Source organism: Ciconia boyciana, chromosome 2 (genome assembly GCF_034638445.1).
Source record: "Ciconia boyciana chromosome 2, ASM3463844v1, whole genome shotgun sequence".
In the NCBI taxonomy this organism is placed as follows: Eukaryota; Metazoa; Chordata; class Aves; order Ciconiiformes; family Ciconiidae; genus Ciconia; species Ciconia boyciana.
The window spans coordinates 103,585,674-103,612,263 of record NC_132935.1 but is presented as its reverse complement, the minus strand read 5'-3'; the positions used below and the strand labels follow the sequence as shown (position 1 = coordinate 103,612,263).

General features: G+C 38.0%; 1 protein-coding gene across 1 annotated transcript in view; it reads left to right on the top strand.

Annotated features, from left to right (window-relative positions):
• Positions 1 to 26,590, top strand: part of CNTNAP2 (contactin associated protein 2) — a 1,193,181-nt gene that overhangs the window by 973,842 nt on the left and 192,749 nt on the right. The window contains exon 14 of the mRNA XM_072853401.1: positions 6,640 to 6,796. Coding sequence (XP_072709502.1) covers positions 6,640 to 6,796 — 157 coding nt within the window. The remainder of the gene's footprint in view (positions 1 to 6,639; positions 6,797 to 26,590) is intronic.

The window sequence follows — 26,590 nt, the reverse complement described above, 5'->3', positions numbered from 1 at the left end:
AGTTTCAAATAATTTGGCCTTCCGAGTGATCTCTTAAACTGACAGAGCGTGCTCACAACCCACCTGGGGTGCAAGCAGGAGCAGAATCTGCTCTACAGTTGAGCATCTTCAGTTAGGAGTTTCTGCTGCTGCCGTGAAGCTCCTCAGCAGCCGCACGTTCAGTCTAGGCGGGCACTTCCGAGACACGAGGCAGGGGCAGCACACCTGCAAAGCGTCTAATCAGCTTCATATTGGTCCTAAGCATATACATAATAGTAAAGGTGAGCAAAATAAAATCAGCACAAAATAAACTAGGTCAGCAAAGCCTACCCAGCTTTGACACCCTTGACTTTAAGAATACTAAATTGGAACATGTGGATGTACTTAATGCATGAGTGACATCAAACCACGTTTGCTTATTTTTTCCAAATATTAAGCCTTCCAAAGCTGAGATAAATAGCTCACAATGTTCATAAAAATGATTTGACCTGACTGGAATAGATACTGCTGATGGTGTAAGGAAAAAACATGGCAATAAGAAGCAAGGTGAAAGCCGTGAAGCGCACAGCCATATTAGCATGCTGAACTTTTCAAACAGTGACAAAATTATTCTTTCAGTGCCTGTTTCTTCAGTGCAATATCAGATAGAATTCCTGCACAGGATCTAATGAACCATGACCTAAAATCAAGTTACCCTTGTGTGAGGCTAAAGGTACTGTATGTTATAGTGTAGCTTAATGCAAAATGCACATGTAAAGAATATATTTCATTCAAACATAGAAGAATTATACCTGCCTTTCCACATGTGCAGATTGACTTTTTTTGTCTTTAATTTCATCGTCGTATATTATCTCTGGGAAATAGCTTTCATTTCTACCTATGATTTATTTAGGCTTCCAAAATTGTAGTACATTTTTGAAAGATATCTTTGGGCTTATTCTGCCAATAACAAGAACTGGGCAATTAATTCAACCTGTGCTGTTTTAATCTGTTCCATTAACAAAGAAGTGAAGAAGTGAACAAAAGAATCTTTTCTGAAAATAATAACAATTATACACATAGTGGGATTGTTGTTGACATTCACTAGGATTTATTAGAGAATCTGTAATATTAATGGATAACTGGAATGGTTCCATTAAAAAAAAAAAAAATCAATTCAAAGCTATCCTGTCCAGTAAATTAACACCTACCTGCTTGCAGGGGATCAGCTAAATGTAGTCATTAAAGTTAGGCAGGGTCCCCAATGAGCAGTTTTCACTGGTCTTGTTTTTCAGAGGTTCTGAGCCATTGGCTTCAGTTTGAAAGTGTTCCTAGCCTTTCTTTATAAACCATTCCCTTTGATTTTAAGGACCAGATAGAGGTCAGGAAGATTTCCTGACAGGCAGAAGCAGGATAATCCTTATCCAGAGCAAGTTGTAGCTTGCTTTGATTCACCACAAGAGGCTGCAGATGCAGATAGAATATACAGGTTCAGAAAGGAATTAGGCAAATTCATGGGCAGTGGGTCCATAAACAGAGAGTAACAGGAATAGGCAGAAATATACCCTCTAGCATCCTTAACACAGTGAACTGATGCTGGGGGAGTGCAAGGATAATCAACCACAAGTAATAGCCAAACTGGGATCTTTTCTCTAAATATTGCCTCCCATTGCCCCTGTCAGGCACAGAATTCCAGGCGAGGTGGGCCATGTTCTTAGCAGTGCTGCCAATATTAATTTCTGTTGCTATTTGTCCCAAAATAAAGTGCTAGGAATGGGAAAGAGCTGGGACAGAGAACCGAGGGAAGAGCCTTGGGTAGTCACCACTATTGCTCCTTTGTTGCCAGAAGTCGGGAAAAGTGCCTAAGAGTAATTGCTGGAGTGGAGAAGCAGAAGCAGCACGCTTCCAGTCTTCCTTCAGTAGCCATGGGAGTCCACCAGGCTTTGTAGATCCTTGTTGCAAAAAGTGCTGTGTTTTAGTGAAGGAAGAACAAAGAGACTGAAGGAAAACTTGCTATGGGGAGGAGATGGTGAATGAAAGAGAAGCATTTAGCTTCTCCATGTAGTTTACTAATAAGAAATACAGTCATCAGCCCTCCAAGGGCTGTGTTGTGAATGAAGCCTGCTGAATGCAGAGCGCCATGGAGCATCTGTCCACTTTATTCCATTCCCTAATCTGAGTTCTGTCTGTATTGCGGCTTCAGTTACTGGTACTGAACAGCTTTGAAACAACAGCCCTAAAGTGTTGAAAGTAACACCATTTTTATTAATCAGCTGCATTTAAAAATAATAAAACCAATTGGTTTTATGAAATAAAAGTCAGTAGAATATAAAGTGTGCTTTCAAAAGTTATACATTTTGAGACTGTTTGGCTACATTAGAAATAAATATATTATTGACTATTAAGAGTTCTGTTCATACTACATTAACTTTGGTTTGGTATGGTTTTATATTAAATGAAATGGTTCACACAATGATACATTTATGAGATGAAAAAGGAATTGCTTTTTTGTGACACTGAAAGATCTCTGAGAATACAAAGAAGTTCCCTTAGTCCTTTACATTTTTCTGAATATTCTGTAGAAGGGGAGCACTTCTTGATAGAAGACACTGATGACCAGATTCTTTACATACTTTGATTTAATAACTGCAAATCTGGGATAACATTGTACATGGATTTAAATAGGAACTAATATTTTGCATTAATTTTAATCAAAGTTCAGCACTGCAAAGCCATTGCAACCACTGTTAACTGTATTGCCTGTAAATGTTAAAGGCTTGTGTGTGTGTGTGTGTGAGAGAGAGAGATCTGAATCACTAAAAAAATTGTTTGATCTGATGTTCTGGCCATATTCCTGTGTCCACATGCCCCATTAAAATAAGATCAGCCATTTTGCCGTTAGAAGACTGTTCTCACACCACAGCTATTAACTTTGTCTGTAAAGTTAATGAACTTCCTAAAACCAGGATATCTTTGTCCATTTTCTTGGTATCCACATCTTACTCTGATACCATCATTAGTTTTCTGCTAAGTGACCGAGTAATAAGCACACAACACCTTGCAAGTGGCTTCTCTTCAAAAAGGGAAATGAAAAAGCATCCTGGTCATAACTTAGTACACACAAACTTCAACACTTCCTACAGCAACCCTCGAAGGAGAGACGTTTTGTGCCCAAAGAGCAGTTCTGCATCAAGACTTGATTCTGACCAAAATCCCAAGGCAGGCAGAGAGTATCTCTCCTCCTCCTTCTTCTCATGATGCTATTTCTTCACAAAAGCTTGGGGGGAAAAAAACAGTCAGTCAATGACAACAACAAAAAAGCTATCCCATGACTCAAAATTTGTTCCTATGATAAGAAAAGATAACTTCAAAAACAGAAGAAATATCTTCTGGTATTACTTGTCATCGCAATACACTTGACAACTTTTATATATAACTTTTCCCCTCTACTGTTTTTTGTCCTTAAACTGAATTTATATACATTTAACGCCATAAGACCAATGGTATTGATATTTTAGCAGAATAATCATGTATGATAAAATAGTCTGATGCTTAGAATTGTATCCATTAATGATCAGTCTTCATGTTGGAGTGCACCACTACTTCTATTTGGATCAGCCCTTTCCAACAGGTTCCAAAGCAGAAAAAATAAGCAAAGGGCTCTGAAGCAGAAAGATTCACATCCTCAAAGGAGACTATAGAGCTATAAAACAGGATGAAATGTGAGAGGGGAAGAGTGATCCTATTTCTAAATATTTTTTTACCTGCATGATACATCCTTCTCCCTTCAAGACGTTCTTTTAGTCTCTTCAATACAGGGTTTTACTCTTTGTCATGCCCAGTCATAATGGTGTCTGCAATATATCTGCATAGGATTCCTGATTTGGAGCTTATGAACTCTAGACAAAATGCTGGTCTTCTTTTTCTCAGCTAACATGAAGCAGGATGGCCACAAAGGGCTGTTCTCATTTGTCTGGCACAGAGCGATGGGACACAGCAGTGTCTCCCCACCTTTTTCTTTTATTAACTGTAAACTATCGAGGAGCTCCAGAGCCTCTTGTATGGACCACTGTGGTGCAGGGTGGTCTGGTGTGAGGCTCATCCTATTCCAGTGCATGAGGTTATGTCCTAGTGGAAAGTCTGCCCCGCTGCATGGTAGCCAGCTAACGAGAGCTGTCTACTAAAAGCCCCTCTGTTGCAAGCCCTAGCACAATATGCTGGGCAATTACAGGCTGTTGGTGGTGTCCAGAACAGCAGTGCTGGAATTACGGGTTGTGGGGAGGGCTAGCCGAATATGTGCTGAATGCAAATCCCTTAAAATCATATGTTCCCTCCTTGACCTTTCTGGAAATTTAATCATGCATGTTAGTATATTCCTAAATTCATTTGTGTTCCTAAGCCTGCGGGTAGGTCTTCAGAATGAAGAAGCATGCATCCAAATGGGGCCAGATCCCTAGCTAGTGTATATGCACACTGATGCGCACATCAGTGTATATGCGCACAATAGATGTGAAAAATGGTTCTGTCTACACTAGAATACATTCTGGGTTTAAAACTGTATGCCATTTGTCATTTAAATGAGTTAAAACATGCCCTGTTTGTGTCTGTCATAGTGGTCTGTGGCACCCATCACTGTAGTCTGTAATTCTACTATCACTTTCATCTGCTTTAATAATTTCTACCTGTTTCTGAATTTTTAATCCTCTTTTTGACAATTCTAAGTAATTTATTTTCTTCTGGTGCTTTAATTAGCAGTTTTGCTTCCCAGGGAAGTGCTTGCTGACTGAACCGTGCAATCCTTCTCCTGACAGGAAGGGTGTAAACAAAGAGAATTTTGACTACCAGTCAAAACTACAGCATTTCCACTACAGCATAAAAACTAACTTCAAAGACGAGAGGGGAAAAAAATACAATAGGAGCTTCAAATATCACTAATGCTGTAGTTGGATGCTGTATCAATAAAAGCGATTCTGTCATTCACTGTGGAAAGATAACGTTTACCCTTACATGCTTATTAAATAATCTTTTGGAAGCCAGGGCTACGTAGTCTCATATCTGATAGATTGTATTGCAGGCTGGAAATGCTGCTGCAGCATTCACATGGCACACTCTTCTAACTCGCAGCACTTAGTTCCATGATAATCGAGTCACAGAAGCTAAAATGATCAATTTAGAGTCTAGAATCAAGTCATGCTATTACCATACCTATTGTGTTAGCACTAGAGCTGAATGGCCATACTGTGCAGAGTAGTAACATCTAATAAATACCTTCAGCTGCCACAAATTTTTCACATTACTGTATTTTCAATAGTGTTATTTTATATGATGTTTAACAATTCAAAAGCATTGAACAAAGCAAGTGTTTTCAGAGAGCTGTGTCTTTTTGGGTTTTGGTGTTCTTTTAACATGTGTGCAGATATTTGGTTTCTCTCTCCAATTCTGGAATTTAATTTTCTCTAGAGTTCTGTGTGAATTACTTTCAACATATGTCTGGGATAAGTAGATTTATGGTCTAGATGATCAAATCTAATTGTGAAATGGCTATTTTTAGGATTATGGATGCAGTTTTTTGGAGATGTATAAGTGGGATGCACAAACAGAAAATTATGAAAAGTAGAATATCTATTATGTAAGATTTTACTTGTAAAATTTATTAATAAGTGAATTCCATGCAAATAGCTTTGTTTGATTTAATGAGAAAGTGCCAGCAGCAGATTAGATGAGGGAAAAAGACATTTTAAAGAAACATGTTTATAGGCTGAGTTCAATCATGTTTTCTAAATGTGAAAAATCACTAAGATAAGTACATTGAGATTGATTGAGGTACTCACATGGGTTTGAAGTTAAGCTCATATTTAAGTGTCTTGCTGAATTGGAGGAATAAAAAGAAACTATTCGGTAAGGGTGTTTTTTCAAAGTAGAAATTAAAGTAGAGGGGGTTTATTTATTTACACATAAGAGGCTTAGCTAATCCAAAAGCATTAGAAATAAACTTAGAGCAGTATATGAAAATATAAAGTTACAGACCCAATGCCAAGAAATATGATTATATCAAAGTTCAGATCACCTTTGCTCAAGTATTAAATAAAAAAAATTTATACATTTTTAAGAAATGGTTAAGATGTTTTTTGAGTTTGATAATATCTCTTTGTGCTTTGCTTTGGACCAGCTGGAGAGAGCATGATGAACATGTTTGTTTTCCAGTGAAGACAGATTAATTTCCAATTAAAAGCTGTTGTTTTGGTTTTTTTAAAAAAAGAGAGAAAATGAATGCATCTTTCTGTGCAGCATTTGTGGTCAAATATTGAATAATCCATCTGATAGCTTACTATATGAATTTGAAATTAATTGAAAATAATTATGGAGCGTGCCCATGTATTTTCATTATATAAACTGAGAACAATTAAAAAGCTAAACAAAGACCATACAAGATTAAAAATATTTAATTAATTTCAATCATTATAAATTGCGTGAATACAGAAAAGAAAATGTGTTTTGTTTACCTGGCAAAGTCCTTTGAATTGCTCAGTAATAATGAATGCATTTGTTTGCCAGAAATGCCGGATGGCTGTCCAGTTATGTGTTGTTAACATGTACATTTTAAAGATCTGAGCCCAGTTAATGCATTATGGAGCTCTACCTCTTTGATGCACCATAACCTTGCGTTTTCATTCCTTGCAGAAGGGAATCCATATACCTGGTGGGTTGGAAAAGCCAATGAGAAGCACTACTATTGGGGTGGATCAGGACCTGGCATTCAAAAATGTGCCTGCGGCATTGAACGCAACTGTACTGATCCCAAGTACTACTGCAACTGTGATGCTGATTATAAGCAATGGTGAGTGGTTTACAAGAAGGCAGGGTGAGAATGACGAGAATCTCGTAACTTTTACAACACTGCTATTATTTTGAATGTCTTTTTTTTATATGTTTCCTTTCTTACCAAAGAACAAAGGCAAAAATACTATATTTATGATCCCTCCTGCAAAGTGTCTACCCATCTCTTCATTTCCATTTTATTCATGGTATCTGTGACTGTCAAATATAAGGAGTATATTTATGTTTTCAAGTCAACTGAGCTATAGAAAAGAATGCTAAAATTGCAAAGTCAAGTCCTAATAGGACAGCATTTTGGCTGCCCATGCAACTTTGTCTCCATCATATTCAGTTATATTACAATACAGTATTTAATTTTATCTCTGCAACTTCATTTTTTCTCAGAATTTCTCCTTTTTGGAGTACTATTGCTGCATTTGCCTGTAGAATGTGAGAGAGAAGAGTTGAAATCACTCATCTAGTGACTCCAACCCTCATTATCCATCTTTCATGAGAAAAATGTGATAATAACTAGGCTTAAAGAGTATTATGGAATGAGACTGTATTTCCAAGGAAGCATGAGATAATTTATCTCACTTTGCATGAGATAATTAAATATTCATTGGCCTGTTGGTTGAGAATATAAACCTATAGCCCGTTTGGGATGAGACAGTGAGAATTGGTTCTAGTTTCTTCTCTAATAAATAGTTATTGATTCATCCCAGGTGGAACAATTTTAACAGAGGGACTGAGGAAGTCCTACCCCAGAGTATTTTACAGCCTGGTAACAGGGGCAGTCTGCTGTGAGGTAATTGATGTGGGTTTAAATCCCTTCAGGCAGAAAAGAGAATTAAACCTGCATCTCTGATATTCCCCATAAACACTCTAACAATGAACCTACTGCGTAAAGCTCATCATCATTTTGTGTGAGACCGTCTCTGTGTTCTTAAAACACTTCGTTTGTAAGCTTTAACTGTTTCTGTCTCTTTTGTCACGACAGGCAGCGTCATATTTTACATGGTATGCAACGTTCAGTGGCCAATAGGAACCATACTTTTATGAACACTTTTCCCATTAATAGCAACCTGTTGGTAGTTGAATCAATAGTGGCTCACAAACCATTTTGTGTTAATTGATAAATTCATACAGCTATTAATGAATATAGAGCTACAGAACTCTAATGGTATGTCAGGGATTTAAAAAAAAGCATAGGGAGAATCACAAAAACACAGAATCACAGAATAGTTGAGGTTGGAAGGGACCTCAGAGTTCATATAGTCAAAACTCCCTGCTCAAGCAGGGCCACCTAGAGACAGTTGCTCAGGACTGTGTCCAGACGGCTTTTGAATATCTCCAAGGATGGAGACTTTGCAGCTTCCCTGGGAAACCTCTGCCAGTGCTTGGTCACCCTCATAGTAAATAAGTGTTTCCTGATGTTCAGAGGGAACCTCCTGTGTTTCAGTTTGTGCCCATTGCCTCTGGTCCTGTCACTGGGCACCACTGAAAAGAGCCTGGCTCCGTCCTCTTTGCACCCTCCCTTTAGGTATTTATAGACATTGATGAGATCCCCCTGAGCCTTCTCTTCTTCAGGCTGAACAGACCCAGCTCTCTCCGCTTCTCTTCATAGGAGACATGCTCCAGTCCCTTAATCAGCTTAGTGGCTCTTCATTGGAGTCTCTCCAGTAATTCCATCTCTCCTGTACTGGGGACCCCACAGCTGGACACAGTACTCCAGGTGTGGCCTCACCAGTGATGAGCAGAGGGGAAGAATCACTTCCCTCGACCTGCTGGCAATACTTTGCCTAAGGCAGCCCAGGATACCATTAGCCTTCTTGGCCACAAGGGCACATCGCTGGCTTATGTTCAGCTCGGCATCCACCAGGACCCCCAGGGCCTTTTCTGCCAAGTTGCTTCCCAGCTGGGTGGGCCCCGGCATATACTAGTGCATGGGGTTGTTTTTCCCCTTTTTTTCCCTTTTTCCCCTACACTTTTCCCTGTTGAACTTCATGATATTTCTGTGAGCCCATTTCTCCAGCTTGTCAAGGTCCCTCTGGATGGCAGCACAACCCCCTCACATATCAGCCACTCCTCCCCGTTTGGTGTCGTCTGCAAGAATGAAGTATGAAAAATACAAAATTAGAGTAATAAAGGAAATCTTCCAGGCCCTGCAGAAACGATAGATTAGGATGTGGGAAATCAAATATTGCCACCGACATTGCCACCCTAAGCTTTAACATTGTTAGGATAGTATGCTGTTAGGTATGAGATGGGGTGAACTATAGAACACCACAGAGATAGAGAAGTCAATATTAGAGACAGAGGAACCAGACATGGTGCCAAACTTCAGAGCTAGAATTATACAGAGAGTGAAGAATATGAAGTCAGAGGACTCTGACTCAAACATAGTCACTAGAGCAGTGTGGCAGGAGGGAGGTAGGCTTGATTCTGTGACAAAATGGTAAGGATAAAAGGAATATATTGTAATAATAATTAAGATAATGGCAGAATTAGGAACACTTATGGTTTTCATTGCTTGAGGCACTGGATGCATATCCATGAATAATAGTCTCTGTACCATATGTCGACTGTTTCCTTTTACACTGAGGGAAATGCATGGGGGAAATAGCATTGACTTTTGATCTCTTCTTGTGGCTTCTCTAAGAGTCACAGATGATAATTTAATAAGCAGCATTCACTCAATAATCTTTTTCTGTAACCTCTACACCCCCTATATACACTGAGATTATATGGAATCTACTAATAAATAGATTAATGTAATTATTAGATTTTTTTTAAATCTAAAATGAGATTACTATCATAATAGATATACAACTGTTTACTCAGAACTTCAAACAAGAAAACATTTATATAGTATTTCTCTGGATATGTATCAGGGTTTTTTTCAGGAAAACTACTGTATATTACAGGACAATTTCTGAAAAATAGTTATACAACTGGATATTATATTTTAATCTGTGATGTGTGTAAATCACGAGAAGACATGAAAGACTTGTTATAGTCTTTAAGGACATTTTGTTCAAGATTCATTTTTGCAGTTTAGTTTTGGCAGAATCTAGCCCATTCCAAAGTCATACCTTTTGGGTTTTGGAATTATTTTGGGGGAGTCCTAGTTAGGAATTTTGTCTAGCCAGGCTGATCAATACCTAAAATGAAAGTGAGCTCCAGAGGTGAGGACACCTCACTGACTTCAGTTATCAGGGGCAGAATGTTAACCAGGGCCTCCAGCATGTCCGTGCTCTACTCTGGTGACAGCAAAACAGCTCCTGGTTTGGACCACAGTATCTGCAACAGCACTGTTGGAGAATTGCCATCAGCAGGTATATTCAGCCAGTGGTAGCAATGGGAGCCCGGAAAGGGCAGAGGCCATTGAGAGGCTGAGAGGCATGCGGTTGCTGTGAAAGCGTGCACCCATCACATCCATTCAAACCTTGCTTTTGCATATATAACTTTACATATTCCAACTATTGCATAAACTGTAGTATGTCTTCTCATCCTTAGAGGTAAAAAAGTGTTAGCTTAGGAATATTGGGAGCATTACTTTGGTACAAAGGGGAGCACAATGCAAGGATCCCCAAGCAAGGACTAACTGAGATGATAACTCCAGAACTAAGATCCAGGCACCGTGACATAGACACTAGTAAGCCTTTGTAATAGAGTTACATGGGTATTCCAGCACAGTGAGGAAATTACTATTAGTACAGGGATCTTTGCAGCTTATGATGAGCAGGCAGGTCTCAGCTCACAGACTGACAAAGTGGCTTGCCACAGCTGTCATCCTAGCTCATCAGCACAACTTAGTTTAGAAGAACTTACAGTCCCCTAAAACAGAAGGGCTGAGTAAATGCCAAACTGGGGCTGAGAGGCCAGGTGAGACTTTTGCAGTAATTGTATATCTTGGCCATAGCTGGGAGCACTGCATTTGATCCTGGTATGCCCATAATTATTTTCTGCTCATGCCCAGACAATGTGAAAAAAGTTTATATCTGGGTTTTTTGTTTTTTTGTTTTTTTTTTTGGGGGGGGGGCAGGAAGACACAGTGGTGAGAAGGCAGTAGCTAGAGAAACAACTGTGTTAGAAAAGGTAAAGAAGTAAGATGGGAAAAGAAGTCTGCTGAGTGGAAATTGTGGGAATGAAAGGTGAAGAAGAGGACAGAGATTCAGTGCAGAGGTTCAGATTTTGAAGTGCAGGGCACTCTTTTTAAAGGAGATTGGGGAGCCACTGAAGAGTTGGGTCAGGCTAAATCAGAGTGATGTAGTGTAAGTATAATATTGTCCGCAATTTTTATTGTAGAAGTTAGAAATTGTGTTAGAAATGAAGCAAGGAATTGCAGTTTGATGAACAATCTTGTAGCGAAGGCAGGAGAATGCTCCCCTGGAGAACTGGATTCTAACTCTGCCTCTGGAACCACATTCTTGCATGGTGCTTGCCAAGTTTCATAAGCCATTTCTTCACAGAGCAGTCATTAGTTTGATCCTAATTTTCTGAGTACCTAACTGGAAACCCAGAGTTCCAGTTTGTGGAAGTACCGAACATTCACAGCTGCAACTGGAATAAGTGATCGCTCTCTCTGAATGTATCTAATGCTGTCCTCCAAAACAAAACCAAACCAAAACCAAACCAAACCAAACCAAAACAAGCCTGTAGGCATCTCAGATTGAGCACTAAAAATGTGTGTGTGCTTTTAACCTTATCTTTCAGCCTTAACATCCAATCTGTAGAATAGAGATGATGCCAGATACTCACTTCACAGAGGTATTGCAAAGATAGGTAGATTTATGAAGCAATCATCTACTGTAGTAATGAGCACTATAGAAAATCCAATGAGAAAATGCAGTCTTTATAGAAAGAGTTGAAATACACTTTAAATATAAAATGGGGTCCACATATTGAAGCATGAGAGTAAATTAGGAGAGTGAGCAGTGATTTACTAAATAAGTATTGTCTGCCTCCTGTACTGAATAATGCTGGAGCCCTCTAGAAAAAATAATAATCAGAGACCAGTCAAGGACTGTATCATGGTGATAGGTACAGGGGACAAATTAAAACTCTTTAAGCAGTCTGAAATATTTCTTTTTCCTAAATTTTTCTTTTGATTTGTTTTTTTTTTACCAAGTGTATGAGTAATTTTATATAAGCACAGAACCAGCTGTGTTAATTATGGAGTCAGTTACAATGTAATTATTCCCAGCGACTAGCTTACACCATAGGCTTGATATATCTTAAATCTGGATGGTTTTTCTGTTAATGCTTTTTAAAAGTTCACTGAGCAACTTTACACCTTGTCTGTCTGAATAAAATAGAAAAGAGCATTCTGTAAGTTGTAGAGCTATTTGTAGCTCATGCCTAATGTGTTGATTATCAGGCCCAGATGGTAGGTAAGCCAAACCGTAGATATTGGCAGGGAATATGAGATATGGAATTCAAATTCATGTGTATTTGCACACATCATCTAAAATAGAACCTGATTCTTAAGAGAAGCCCATCTTGTTGCTGCAATGTAAATATTAAGTAATCATTTTTGTCATGATAAAGAAACAAAAACACAGGTGGGAAGAGCTTCACCCAGAACAATCCTACCAAAATGAACCTTAGTCCCAAATTATTCATTATTTGTTTCCAAAATGAAATTAATTCAGAGGTGAGTCAGATTATAAAAAAAGGTTAGTTTTTCTTGCTAACAAAGATCATTTATGAAAGACTGTGTGGTTGACATTCAGTCAGGTTGCTGCAATTTTGAAAGAATAAACTCTACTGAGGTTGCTGTTATTAGTAGCAAGAAATTCTCTGGGTTGCTGTTAAACAAAATCTTCTTCAAATGAGTAATTTCAGTTAAAATGTAAGGCTTTTTGAAAAAAAAACATTATCTTATTTGAATAAAAACATTATTATTATTACCATTTATGCAGTTCCATAAAAAATGGCTGGCATTGTAGAGATAGACAAACTGTACCAATTAAGCAGCAAATGTAAAGATCTGCAAAGAAATTTTGTTTCCTGCTCTCCTTTGACCCTAAAGTCAGTTAAACACCCAGATTGGCCAAAGTTCCTACACCACAGGTTCCTTACTTTTTCCTGTGTAGCAGCCACAATATGTGAGAAGACATAATATGATGCTGTGCATGGATTTACTGGGAAAAGGTGACATAGAAGTTTTTTTCTTTTAGCACTTCCTGATGAGGATGCAATTCAGGTTACAAAGTAGGGCACGGACTTCACTGCCAACTATTGATGTGACTGCTAATCTTTCAAGAACTATTTGGTGGCCCTAAAGATGGTCAAAAGGGATTAAGGAGAATTTGAAGATAACGGTGGTTTGGACAAATGGAGGAAATGAGCAATGAAAGCAGAAGGAGGGAGCCTCATTTTCTTGTTTATCCTCTGTCACAGTTTGGAAATTAACATTTCTTTCTCCAGAGCCTGCAAAATTACTTTATTTTTGTGAGATGTTCTCCAGAATGCTCTTCAGGATACATCGCCCCTTCACTTCTGTCCTGGTTTCAGCTGGGATAGAGTTAATTTTCTTTCTAGTAGCTGGTATAGTGCCGTGCTTTGGATTTAGTATGAGAATAATGTCGATAACACACTGATGTTTTAGTTGTTGCTAAGCAGTGCTTATACTAAGTTAAGGACTTTTCAGCTTCCCATGCTCTGCCAGATGCACAAGAAGCTGGGAGAGGGCACAGCCAGGATAGTTGATCCAAACTGGCCAAAGGGCTATTCCATACCATATGACACCATGCTCAGTATAGAAGCTGGGGGGGAATTGGCCCAGGGGGCAGCGATCGCTGCTCAGGGACTTGCATTGTGCATCACTTGCTTTGTATATTCTATTGTTGTTGTTGTTATATTATTATTATTATTATTATTATTATTATTATTATTATTATTATTGTTGTTGTTGTTGTTGTTGTTGTTGTTGTTATTATTATTATTATTATTATTATTATTATTATTATTATTATTATTATATTCAAATTCTTAAACTGTTCTTATCTCAACCCACGAGTTTTCTCACTTTTACTCTTGCAATTCTCTCCCCCATCCCACTGGGGGGGGGGGGGGGGGGGAGTGGGCAAGCAGCTGCGTGGTGCTTAGTTGCTGGCTAGGAAGCGCTCTTCTCCTACAGTGGAGGTTTCAGAATAAAGTTTCACATCATGGGAAAACATGATTAAACAGGGCTCAGATTAACGTGAGTTGTTTGAGTAGCAGGAATATGGGTGGATGTTGAAATGGTGGCCTGTGGGTGTGGCAATGACAGGTAGGTCATTTGTAGCCAGATTTAACAGGATATTAAAGGCTCCTGGGGCTATTAATAGACATCAAGGCTTAAGTATAGTACATACTAATTCTCATTGAAATCATGGATATTTCAGTTCCTGACTCCCTTAGACACTTTTGAAAATCCATCTGTCCTTTAACCTTGTGCGCTCTCAGTAACAGAGCTGCTGATGCAGAGCGAACTGGCTAGTTACATGACACTGGCTTCTCCTATCCTTCATTAGAAGCTGCAAACAATGTCTTTGGATATTTTTTTAACATTACTTTCCTATCTAGTTTCCACAGAGGTGTTAAGAGATCAGAAGTGACTAGGTTATACCTTCTCTGTGAAAAAAAAGCAAACAAAAACAAAAACCAAACTGAGAACTTATCATTGGCTCTACTTGATTACATTTTGATTAAATTTACTTAATATTTGTAGCATTATGTAAAGAAAACTTAAAGAAGTAAAAGGGATCAAATATGGATATACCTGAACTTGAAGAACTACAGAAGTTGCAGTGAGGAACATGCATGACTATAAACATCCTATATATATATATATGAAAAATTTCCAGTTTAACTAGACAGATTGACTGCATACAAAAATCAAGTATTTATATAATGTAGCCATATGTTTAAGCAGTACCTGGCAAAATAGACATTTTTGCTAAAATACAGAGGCCTGTATTTAACAAGAAAACATACTGGTTTGTATTACATAAAACCAGAAAAGAAAAAAAATGAACAGAAAATTATCTAGTAAGATGCCTGATGTCCTGCTGTTTTGCTTGGCATCCGATAAAGACGATGAACCTCAATTTCCTAGAAATTGAGGAAATTTTGTAGAATTAGGCCATACCACTTTGAAAACTGTAATTCAATGCTTTTGCAGAGCTTAAAGGCCATCTTTGAAATTACAGACCAGAAAACACAATTAGTAGTTGTGTTTTGTGTTGTAACTGTGTACAGTAATTACATCTGTTCACCATATAAAAGTTGAAATATGAAAACTTATTTTTTAGTTGTGCTTAAGGAATAAACTAGTTTTCTGGGCGAAGGCAGGGAAGCTTAGCTGACGACTTGAATTACTTCATATGGTTGTTTTTCTTGTACTCCTACAAATCCAGAGAGCCTTTTGTAGGTTTTTAGGGTTACCTTTCAGAGTTCCTCTGTACATTGACATTGGCACCTAGCGTTAAGATAATTCCAGTCAATCAAAATTTAGCACTATGACAGTATGTAATGGCACAGAATAAAAATCTGCATGAAGAGGAACACTAAAGACAGAAAGTCAAGCGTTCAAACCTTAGGAAATGTTAGATTTAATACAGCTAGTAGTACTTTTTTTCTGAATGATTGATAGATTTGAGCTGAAACTTTCAGCAAGAGAAAAGCAGTTAGCCAGAAGCCAGGAAGTTCATTCCTACGAGTTATAGTTTGGCCATTAAAACTACTCTAGTAGGGAAAAGGGTCAAGTGACTGGGTATTAAATAGGCTGCTGCCTGCTCTGCATTTCTCAGCTGTGCTCATCAGCTGTAACTGGTGTTCAATATTGAAACAGTTTGCATGCTAAAAAATGTGAAATCTTCCCATTAAGTGAATTCTGTCCTCTTTTTTTATAAACTGTTCTATATTTTCTTTTATAGAAACCATATATACCTTGTGTTTGTCCATTATGCATTCTTCTTTTCTGCTTCTCCCATAAGAGAAGGCTAAATGTTTTTGTTACTGATAACAACAGATTAAGAGTTTGGGAGATGGAAATTATAAAGTGGAGAGATTAACTCCATCCAGCACTTGGCCGTGCTACAGATGTGCTAAGTAGCACCTTTCAAATTCTCCTTTACTTGTGCCTCAGTAGCACCATAGGACTCTAACTGCAGACCAGAACTCTATTAGACAAGGTTGTCTACAAACACAAGAGGGCTGCTTTTTCCTCAGTGTTCATACTATCATAAATACTACCTAAGACTAATGTGAGTGATTCAAAAGTTAATTTGAGGGCAGATGAAGGGCATAGCATCTCTTGCACGGTAAGTGTTCAGGCTACTGGTTTTATGTAGATTTTGAAGGACAGTACCTGCTGCCCTGGAGTTATCCCTAATGTTTGTGTTGTATTGCTAATGCATAGCCGACAGCTGGCAGCTCTAGTCCACAATCCAGGCAAACCCAGGATCACCTAGATTGCTCTTTCTCCTTTAGAGATGTTCCATGCAAGTACTGACAACAGCCGGATGTGTGTAGCTCATGGGATCTGACAGATGTGCAGCATGAACTAATACAGGTTGAAGGCATTAGGAGTTTGGGGATTCAGTGAATCATGCAAACATTACTACTGTTTTCTCTCTTTTCCATCCTGTATTATTCACCTTTGGGACTGGATGGTGGCCTTGTTTGTAACAAGCTGGTACCACTTGATGTTTAGCTGTCATTCCACTCATTGGCGTTAAAGAAAGCATTTCCCTTAATGTTTTTGGCTCACAGCAGTGACCAAACAGCTGAGGACCCAAGTCTTAGCTTTCTCCAAAACTGAAAACACAAGAAGATGTGAACATTGATGTGACATGAAATAACTGTTTGGCAGTCTGCCTTATCTTTCTTAAAATGGCACCTTCTTACTTGGTGTTACATATTCAGTCCTGTGCGCTTATTTTGCAGTTACTATGATTTTTCATCCTGCAAGCAATACAAAACTAGCATAGCTGAGGATGAGGAAACAGGAATCTGTACTTCTTCATGCATCATGAGCAGTCTTTTACCTTGCTGCGTATGTAAAAATGGTTGAGCTCTAGCAACCTGCTAAGGATGAAGATGATTCCCATTTGACTTCAGGTTCATTCATCATTCAGTGCTAGCAGTAATGAATAAACTTAAAGGGGAGAGCGATGACAAGATGTTATCCTTGTTTATTAATTTGGTCTGTAAATAGCTGTGAGACAGAAAGTGAGTGTTCATCCTGCTGCCAGCCTCACTTCTGAGTTTTGCTGTTCAGGTTTTCCTGTGTTCAGCTGACCTCAGTTCCAGCCAGTCACAGACAGCTGGTCTCATCCAGATCTTTTTAAGTTACAGAATCATTCAACAGCGATGCTGAAAAAAATCTATCAGAATTAAGTATCTGTAATTATTACTCTCTGGGATATTCTTGCTATTGTTAGAAACTTCCCACCATTTTCAGAACACTTTCTAAGAAATTTGTGAGAGACTTATGAACTAGCAGGTGAAAATGCAGATATGTGAATTTTTTTTCTACCATACAGATGATTTAAAATATAATTCCCAGCATATTTCAATTCTTTTTGTTATTAAACTTAATGATTAGTGTGAGTGACAAATCAAGTGATCAAGAACAAAAATATCTGCTATGTCTTGCCTAGAAACATACAGAATTTTTAGTCTGAATGAAAAGCTTATGGTCTTAACTTTAAAGTAAATTACCTCACTGTTGTAGCTTGTCAGGTAAGGGCAGAGTACGCTGAGCACTGTGCGCTGCAGAACTTTTAGCTGCCAAGTATTTTCTCCTCCTCCTCCTCCTCCTCCTTTTATTTGTGTGCTAACTTAAAGAGTAATGACTCTGCCCTCAGTGCAGTGCTATGGAGATGAAATCACCCCAGCGCTGACCAGCCCAATGTATTTCACTCAGTACCTGACACTGCTCAGCTCTTGAATAGAGTGCTTTTCTTTTCTTCTTGAATTGTAGGACTCCCCTGACTTTTTTTTCTGAATCAGTACAATCCTATGCAGAAAACATCTGAAATCTGTGACAATATGTGTTACAGGGTAGATGAAGACTGCAGTGCATGCTTGGCTGTTATTACTATTAGCAGTCATATTTTAGCTGAAACAATCACAAGGGAGTCCATCAGGCTGAAGGTATTAAGCCTCCAATGTAAACAAAAGATATATCTGTTTTCACTGTTTGTTCTTTGGTGTACCAGGATTTATATATGTATAAGGGGGAGAGAGGAAGTAATCATATGAGAGAGAAGCGGGGGGGGGGGGGAGGGGAGAGGGGGGCAGTGGGAAGAGAAAGCCCAGAAGCCCTTAAGATGCATTTTTTGTATCAGGTTCCAGACTTGATGGCGATGTTTTCTTCAGAGCCACTGATCAAAATATGATGTCAGTGCATCACTCAGGTAGTTGCAAAACTTTAGCATTTAGAGGAAGAATTGTTCTTTGTCCTTTTCTCATTTTGCCCAGCAGACTCTTAGCACTGCAGAAGATGTGATAAAGAAAAAGAAAAAAAAAAGGGCAAGTCACCTGCAATATTGCTCTTTGCCTGGGAACTGTTGTTATATGCATAGTGCATTATTTTACTTTAAAGAGGAAGGTTGCTTGCACTGGCTATGATAAACACTCAAAGCAATCCAGTAACCTCTCATAAAGTCTGCAAATTGAGCAATAAAGGCAATGGTTCTAACACCAAGACAAAAGGGAGAAACTGCTTTTACTTTTTTTTTCTGTAGTTAGACTTGTAAAAGAAGTTTGAATTCTATAAATTGCTTTAATATCGTGGACCAGGTGTGGTTTTATCTTAGTTACCATTCATGTCTCCCTCCTGTTTTGGTGGGGGGTTTTTTTGTGTGTTGCATAATCAGTGAATGCCCCAAGCTTTCCAAATTACTACTTACCTGTAATTAATCATGGCTAGACATTTTGTCCCAGCCTCAACCCCCCCCAGTTCTCCAGCTATTTTTATTTCCTCTGCCTCCTGTTCACGCGCAGAATATTATAGTGATGAAAATTAGTAAATGTAGGAAATAGGATCCCTGGAGATCCCTCAAAGTTTATAAGAGCTGTCTGAGTATGCAATGGAGACTTTGTAAATCAGGTCCAAGGTAATTTGTTGCATTTTAATCTCATGTTGTTTTCAACAATCTTTAAATTGGCATTAAAATGCTACATGGATTCTTTACACTAAAAGTGTGTCTATATGAGCAAGCTTGCTTATGGGATTCAGATGGCTTTTTTTCATATTTTTCTGAAGAAGAAGAAATGTTTTACTGGGAAGAAAACATTCTATCTAAACCTCAGGACAGCTAATAATGTGTATTCCTTTACATTATCACAAATACTATATTTTGCTCGGCTTTTGATCAAGTGGAAGAGGATATTGAAACTATACAGACACAATTGTTAATCTGAGGCATCTTTGTAAACTCTCCTATGAAGAGAATTCAAAAAGCGCAGTATTTTCATCTCCATTTTCTAATGGAAAACAATAAAAGGACATGAGAAAAATGAAGAATACACAGTATGATTTAATTAGGGGATAGGTGAAAAGTGGAAGAGCTGAAGAGGGAACAACATGGGGCTTGTGAGAAAGTGGAAGAGCAGGAGCAAGACGTTGAGGATTATCATGTGTGGGAATTCAATCATAGAGAGATCGGTCTTTGGCAGAAACTCATCCTAAAATGGCTATTACTTCTAATTAGTTTGACAGTTTCTGTATGTCATTGCATCATATTATGTGCACATCCTGTGACACATACTGCAGAGAAATGGAATCAGATAGTTTAGTATCATAATCATTTAGAGGAAGTACTGACTTTCCTTGTGGTCATGAAAGACCAACTAGAGTAATAGGTCATTGATCCTCACTGGGATCTTGGGCTGTATTGCATTAAAAGAAAAGAATTCATAATTGTCAATATAAGTAATGCAACTCTCATATGCTTGCCCCAGAGGAGAAACAATTATACTGACAAGACATCATAAAGTAAATCTTTGTTATAAAAATAATTTCTTAAGAATAATGTTTCATAGCAAAGTCTCAGGACTGATATAGATCACTTTCAGGTTTCATCCACTATCATCTCTATTTCAGAAGAATGCAAACAGTATTGTACAGAAACTTGTTGTCTGCTTGTATTTTTGAATATTTGCCATTCCTGCATATTTTGTAGAAAAGTATATTAAAATTATTTTTATTACTCACCTTAAAACAAACTATTTTAGTGGCTTCAGTCAAAGAGGTATCAATAGCATATTCTGGTTTTTCTGGGTTTCTACTCCTAAAACCAAAGATCCCAGCATCAGCTCCAAATGTTTTGAAAATCAGAGATTGGTTTAAATGAAGAGCTTACTGTCTCAACCACAAAGAAACACAAATACGTTGCAACTTGATAAAAACATTTGTTAGGCACTCTGTAAAACACTTGCTAGCTGTGACCAGGAATACTTGTGCAACTCAATTGTATTTGGAAATACCAAAGATAAGGGATAGATGTTCAAAAGGAAATACAAGCCACTGGCTAATAATGCTCCCTTTACCATTGTTTCAGGTTTTCCACTATGGTCAGTCAATACTGTAGCGTGAGAGTCATGGTCCTGGGGGACTCAGGGGTCTCCTTTGTCTAGTTACAGGCATGTGCAGAAGTTACAGATGTGGCAATGCCACTTTTTCTCAATTACTTGTCCACTTGGACAGCACCTTCGCTGTTGTCATGCTAGGAAGAAGGTAGTATGCCAAATGGAGAGAGGCTTGTTTCACCAGGTGGAAATATGACAGCATAGAACCTCTCTGAAAATCCTGAAGTAGTTTAAATCAAATATATGTTTGAACTTTCTATAGTGGACCTTACTAAACACTGGGCTGGAAGTATTTAGATTAAAAGGCTGTATTTTGAAACAATCTCTAATAATATAGACTATAGGGATTCATTTGGAAGAAAGCCAGCTTTATCCAAAGGACAGCATATTCAAAACATTATGAAATTGATTCCATTTCTCATAATTGGCAATAGAAATGCATCATTAGTATAGAGAATGGAGAATGCATTTCCCCATGATTGGGGACTTCATGGAGAGGCAGGCTCTAAGGCTGAAGATTTTGAGGGAGATTTTATTAGCACTGCTGCATGCTATTACTTCTTTAGAAAAGGGATTGCCAGTAAAGAATGAAAACTGACACTTCATCATAGTTTTGTGTTTCTTGGGGAACTACATCAATTTTTTTCGATCTATGATGTCATATACATCTTCTCCATCAATCTGGACACTTTATGTATCTTCAGTTGCTAAGGCGGATATCCTTGTCATCTTTACACATAAATATCCTCAATTTTTTCTTGCCAAAAAGACCTGAAAGATCTGGTTTGACAGTAAGGCCTGTCATCTTCACAAACTACAAATTATTTTTTGGTAGGCACTTAGTTGGGGACCAGCACTTATTTTATACTTACTAGGTATCTGTAAGCATAGCAGAATGCATAATGATTAGAAGCGTTGTCTCCTGGAAAACAAGGTGGCTAACCATATCGCAAGGATTCTCAACACAAAAAAACAAAAAAGATGTAAATAATGTATAATAGAACTGCCAGAATGCATACTGACTTCTATTTTAATTACAACTCCCTAGAAAAGACCTAATCTCAAGGAAATGCAAGTTTCATGGAGGCACTAAATCATCTAATCTTCTATTTTGTTAAATCTTTTTCATCTTCAGTCAAGGAAGTGAACATGGAACAGAAATGGGGGGATGGAGTCAATTGCAAGTCTTGTCACAGCATAAATAGAATGATGAAAACTGGAGGCCGCCCCTGTAAACAAAATGGGAAAGTATTTTGAAATTGCATTAAACATGTTTTCTTTCTTTGTAGGAAACTAAAGCAAAACAAAACAAAAAAATTCTTATTTTAATGATCTCAAGGGTATTTTTTGAAAAGACTCAACCACTTGACCACTTCATGCTTAGTCCCATTGTTGATCTAGAATGAATATTATCCCATAATTCAAGAAAGAGAAAGCTGTTATTATTTCTGGTCACATTAATTTTTTAGGGTTTTTTACATGTTTCTTTAATGATTACTGAAGGTTCAGCTAAGCAGTTATTTAACTGTTCCTGAGTTCAACAAATCACTTGATCTTTTATACCTGCCCTTACTTAACTTCCTTAACTTTCTTAAGAACCTTCTAGTGATGTAGTTCCGATATTTATAGTACCTACCTCCTCATGATTCTTATATGATTTCAGTTTCCGCTTCTGATGTATTAATGCTTGCAAATCACTTACGACCTTGTATAAATCCTTATAAGCTCAGTATAAATTATACTGATACAGCTGAAGAATGTATTTGCAATCCTCCAGGTTCTGTTGTGTTTATTGTGAGTCCTCTACAATCTTAAAACAGATTGTTTGTAGACAATTATTTTTTTTCTGAAGACCTTGGAAAACAATTAACTAATACCTTTCTGTTTCTGAACTCCCCTTCCTTAAAGATATGTGAACAGTTTCCTCACTGACTCTATTTCTGTTTATTTTGTGCCCTGAAGATCTTCCTTCAAGCAGTATAATACCTTGCTCAGAAGGAATTGGGGTAATTATTTCAACCCCAATTGGGGTTGTAATTTCAACTGGGTATTGTTGTTGCATGCACATGAGGCCATGTTGTCCTTTGATAAAGAAAAAACAAGAAGGGAAGTTCACATACAATGGAACACTGTTAACATACCTACATAGTGCATAGGATCATAGCACAAAGACACCAAAAGCTGGTACAGACCTGTTAATTGGTATAAGACCAGCTTAAAACAGATAGGGAAAAAAAGTACTACTTTACACAGCCACTAGTAAACTTTTGGAACTTGCTGCCAGAAGAGGCTGTGCAAGCAGACTTTATTGGTAGGTTCAGAAAAGGATTTAACAGATTCATGGAAAACAGGTCCATCAATGGATACTGTAAGCACTGTGCACCCTGTAACATTTTTAATGCAGTCATGGTAGATGGTGGGGGAGTGAAAGTTGAATTTGTGACAAAAGTGGCCACGCTTACGTGCTTGCCCTGAGCAGCATCTCTTATTGCCACTGTCCACAACAGGATGATGGAGCAGGTGGACTGTTGTTCTGATCCTACAGGACATTTCTTCTATTCTTATGTTCTTCAGAAGGCTTTTGGCAAGACTTATTTGCTCAGCCATGGTTCTTGCCTGTGAAGCCAGGCTGCTTTTCAGGGCTGAACTACAATCTTTGCACAGTGCACACAGTGGCTGGGGTTAGCAGCAGCTTATTTGTCTCTGCATTGTCTTCCATCTTCCATGTGCTAAAACGTAGTAGTATCATTTTCTCTAAAAATATACTGAGGTAAACATGAGGGAGAAATAAATATTTATGCTAGCAGACATTCATGAACACAAAAAGTAGTGTCCTGTGAATCAAATACTTACAAATATATTAAACCTGGAAACCAGGATTTCTAGCCATCAAGAATGAAGTTCTGGAATAGCTTTCAGATAAGAGTATTGGGAAAGAACAGACAAATTCTTCCTAATTTTGGATGTTGCTGTGGTTTAACCCCAATAGGCTGCTAAGCCCCACACAGCCGCTTGCTCACAGCCCCTCATTGGGACAGAGGAGAGAACTGGAAAAGTGCAAAACCTCATAGGTTGAGATAAAGACAGTTTAATAGGTAAAGCAAAAGCTGCATGCATGAGCAAAGCAAAGTAAGGAATTTATTCGCTACTTCCCATCGGTGGGCAGGTGTTCAGCCATCTCCAGGAAAGCAGAGAGACAAACATCACTCTTGTGGGTTTGCCTTCTTCCGCACACCCACAAAAGTAAAATGGGAAGCAATCTTCTGGGGCTGAGACTGGAGAGAAAATCAAAGTACAATGTGATAGTTACCTCTAAGGACTGAAGGGAAACAGAGGTCTTCTGAGGGGAGACAATTAGCAGATCATGTGTAATACCATAAAAATACAGTATTTCAAGGATGAGAACTTATAGATATAGAAAATAAGATGTTGTGGTTGTTGCAGTTAAAGGTTGAGGTCAGTCAGAACAGAAAGAGCTTACTGAAAAATAGGCTCAAATACCTAAGTTTTCTTAAAAATCAGTACAGATGTGGTTGGGGCCTTTACAGAAAGGAAATAAATAGCTGAGTATTAACTTCTCTTGGAATTTTACTTTTAATAGTATATGATATTACTTCTCTCCCCATCTATTGTCTCTTTATTGGCTACTTAAATAGTTTATTATTTAGAAGAAGGATGCTGGTATGCTTATTTTCCAGATGATGTCTAGCAAGAAATGTAATTTTTCCGTGTCTTCCAAAATGTCACCTGTGATACAGAAGTAGGATAAGTGTAATTTTTTGCAGAGAGCAGAATCCAACACCTCTGAATACAACATTTTTCATGTAAGACAGCTTTATGCTTACTAACAAACTCTGTTTTACAGAAACCCAAAAGTAAGGCTAAAAGGGCTCAGATATCATCTATATTAAGAATAAACGTGCTCAAATGAAACAATAGTTTGGCATAAAAAGACAAAGGAGAAGATAAGCATGAAAAATGCTTACCAGGAGATACAAATTTGGAAGACAGAACCAACCTACTTATCATACATATGAAGGAGATTTTGTGAGGTTACCTAATCAAGCACTCTATTCCAAGGTGTGATCAACCTAGATTTTTTCCCAAAATATTTGGTGTCATCGTTATACAAGCAACTGAAGAGGTGAGCTAAATCACAGCACCCTTATGTTCCCCATGGTGCCTTTGTGTGAAGCGTAGGTTGATTTCAGTGTGGTATGAGGTATATGCATAGATGTGATGTAAGGATGAACACTACAGGAAGTGCCAGTGAAAAGGCAGGAGCAAGGGTAGGTGTTTATACAATCAGGTTTTACTGAAATTTTCTAGGTGCAGTAAGTCCCATACTTCATAAAGTTTTCTGGACCAAATTCAACACTAAGTTATGCACTTTAGTACCTTATTGAACTCAACAGGCATATAGGGGCTGAAGTCAGCATTAACTATAGCCATCTGTTATTTTGTCATGCCATACTCAATTATTTTTATTTAGCTCTTTCAGTCATACGAAATAAAACTGTCAAAGTTGTCAAGAACTCCAAGAAATGAAGCCTCTAAGCTGCTGCTCCGAGATTTTTAATATTTCTTCCAATACGGATCCTTGTGCCTTAAAAACATGCCAGAAGCACATTCGCTCTGATAGTTTGATAGGACATTGTCCTGGTTTCGGCTGGGATAGAGTTAATTTTCTTCCTAGTAGCTGGTATAGTGCTGTGTTTTGCATTTAGTATGAGAATAATGTTGGTAACACACTGATGTTTTAGTTGTTGCTGACTAGTGCTTACACTAGTCAAGGACTTTTCAGCTTCCCACGCTCTGCCAGGTGCACAAGAAACTGGGAGGGGGCACAGCCCAGAGAGTTGACCCAAACTGGCCAAAGGGCTATTCCATACCATATGACAGCATGCTCAGTATAGAAACTGAGGACTGGGGGGAGTTGGCTGGGGGGCAGCGATCGCTGCTCGGGGACAGGCTGGGCATCAGTCGGCGGGTGGTGAGCGGTTGCATCACGTTTTTTTCTTGGGTTTTGTTCCTCTCTCTCTTGTTGTTTTCCTTTATTATTATTATTATTATTATTATTATTATTATTATTATTATTATTATTATTATTATTATTATTATTTTAAACTATTCTTATCTCAACCCACGAGTTTTCTCACTTTTTGCTCTTCAGATTCTCACCCCCATCCCACCAAGGGGGGAGTGAGTGAGCATCTGTGTGGTGCTTCGTTGCTGACTGGAGTTAAACCACGACAGACATGATCCAAAGGCTTGTGGATAGTTAGTAGAGTAGATAACTGCAAAGAATTCATAATTTATCTGCATAGATCTTGCAATAGTACATTCACTAGTACAGATATTAAAAACACACATTTCATTAGATAACTGCTTTTTGTGTGTACACAGTAAAATGTTACTGTTACTATAGTGCATTCAGATGTAAAAAAATGTAATTAAAAATGCTTGGGCTTTTAAATTAGATAATTTATGAAACAAGTGGTAATAATCAGTACGGTCCTTCATGATTTTCTTTCCCCGGAGCTAAGGTAGCCTGCTATTTCATGGGAAGTTCCAGCATGTATGAATGGATCATGGAATGAATACGGGTTTCTCTTTGTCAAAGCAATTAGGAAGAAAGACATTTAACTTTCTGGGGCATGTTGAATAATTGAATGGGTCATTTCATTTATTGTCCTTCATTTGATTACATCTGTTGAGAACAGAGTTTTCTCATGTTTCTGTCATAAGACAAAGCATTTAAAACTTTCTAAGGATGACTAGGCAGCTTTTTTGGCATTGTGAATTGTGGGTTATTCTTAATATATTTATTAACTATTATTTTTCAAAAGATCTTTTGAATTTTGAAATATTTTGAGGTAAAAGAATCATGCTGTTTTGAAAATGCCAAATTGACTTTTTAACTAACTTAAAAAGTTTCTTTGAGCAAGCTATTTTCCATTTCCAATGTCAATTTTTCTTGGAAAATTCCCATAGCACCCCATTTCAGCCCTAGGACCACAGGAGAACTTTCTTTCCTTGGCTTCAGCTGAATCCCAAGTAATCTTGTCTCCATAATCACCCAAGGTGGAAGGCACATCCCAATACAAGATTCAGCACTTCTCCCAAAGGAAATGCCACACATATTCCCTGTCCTACTTGAAATATTTTGAAACTGAGACAGAAAATTGATTGAATTGTTGATATATGCAAAGATCTAGAGGTGCTG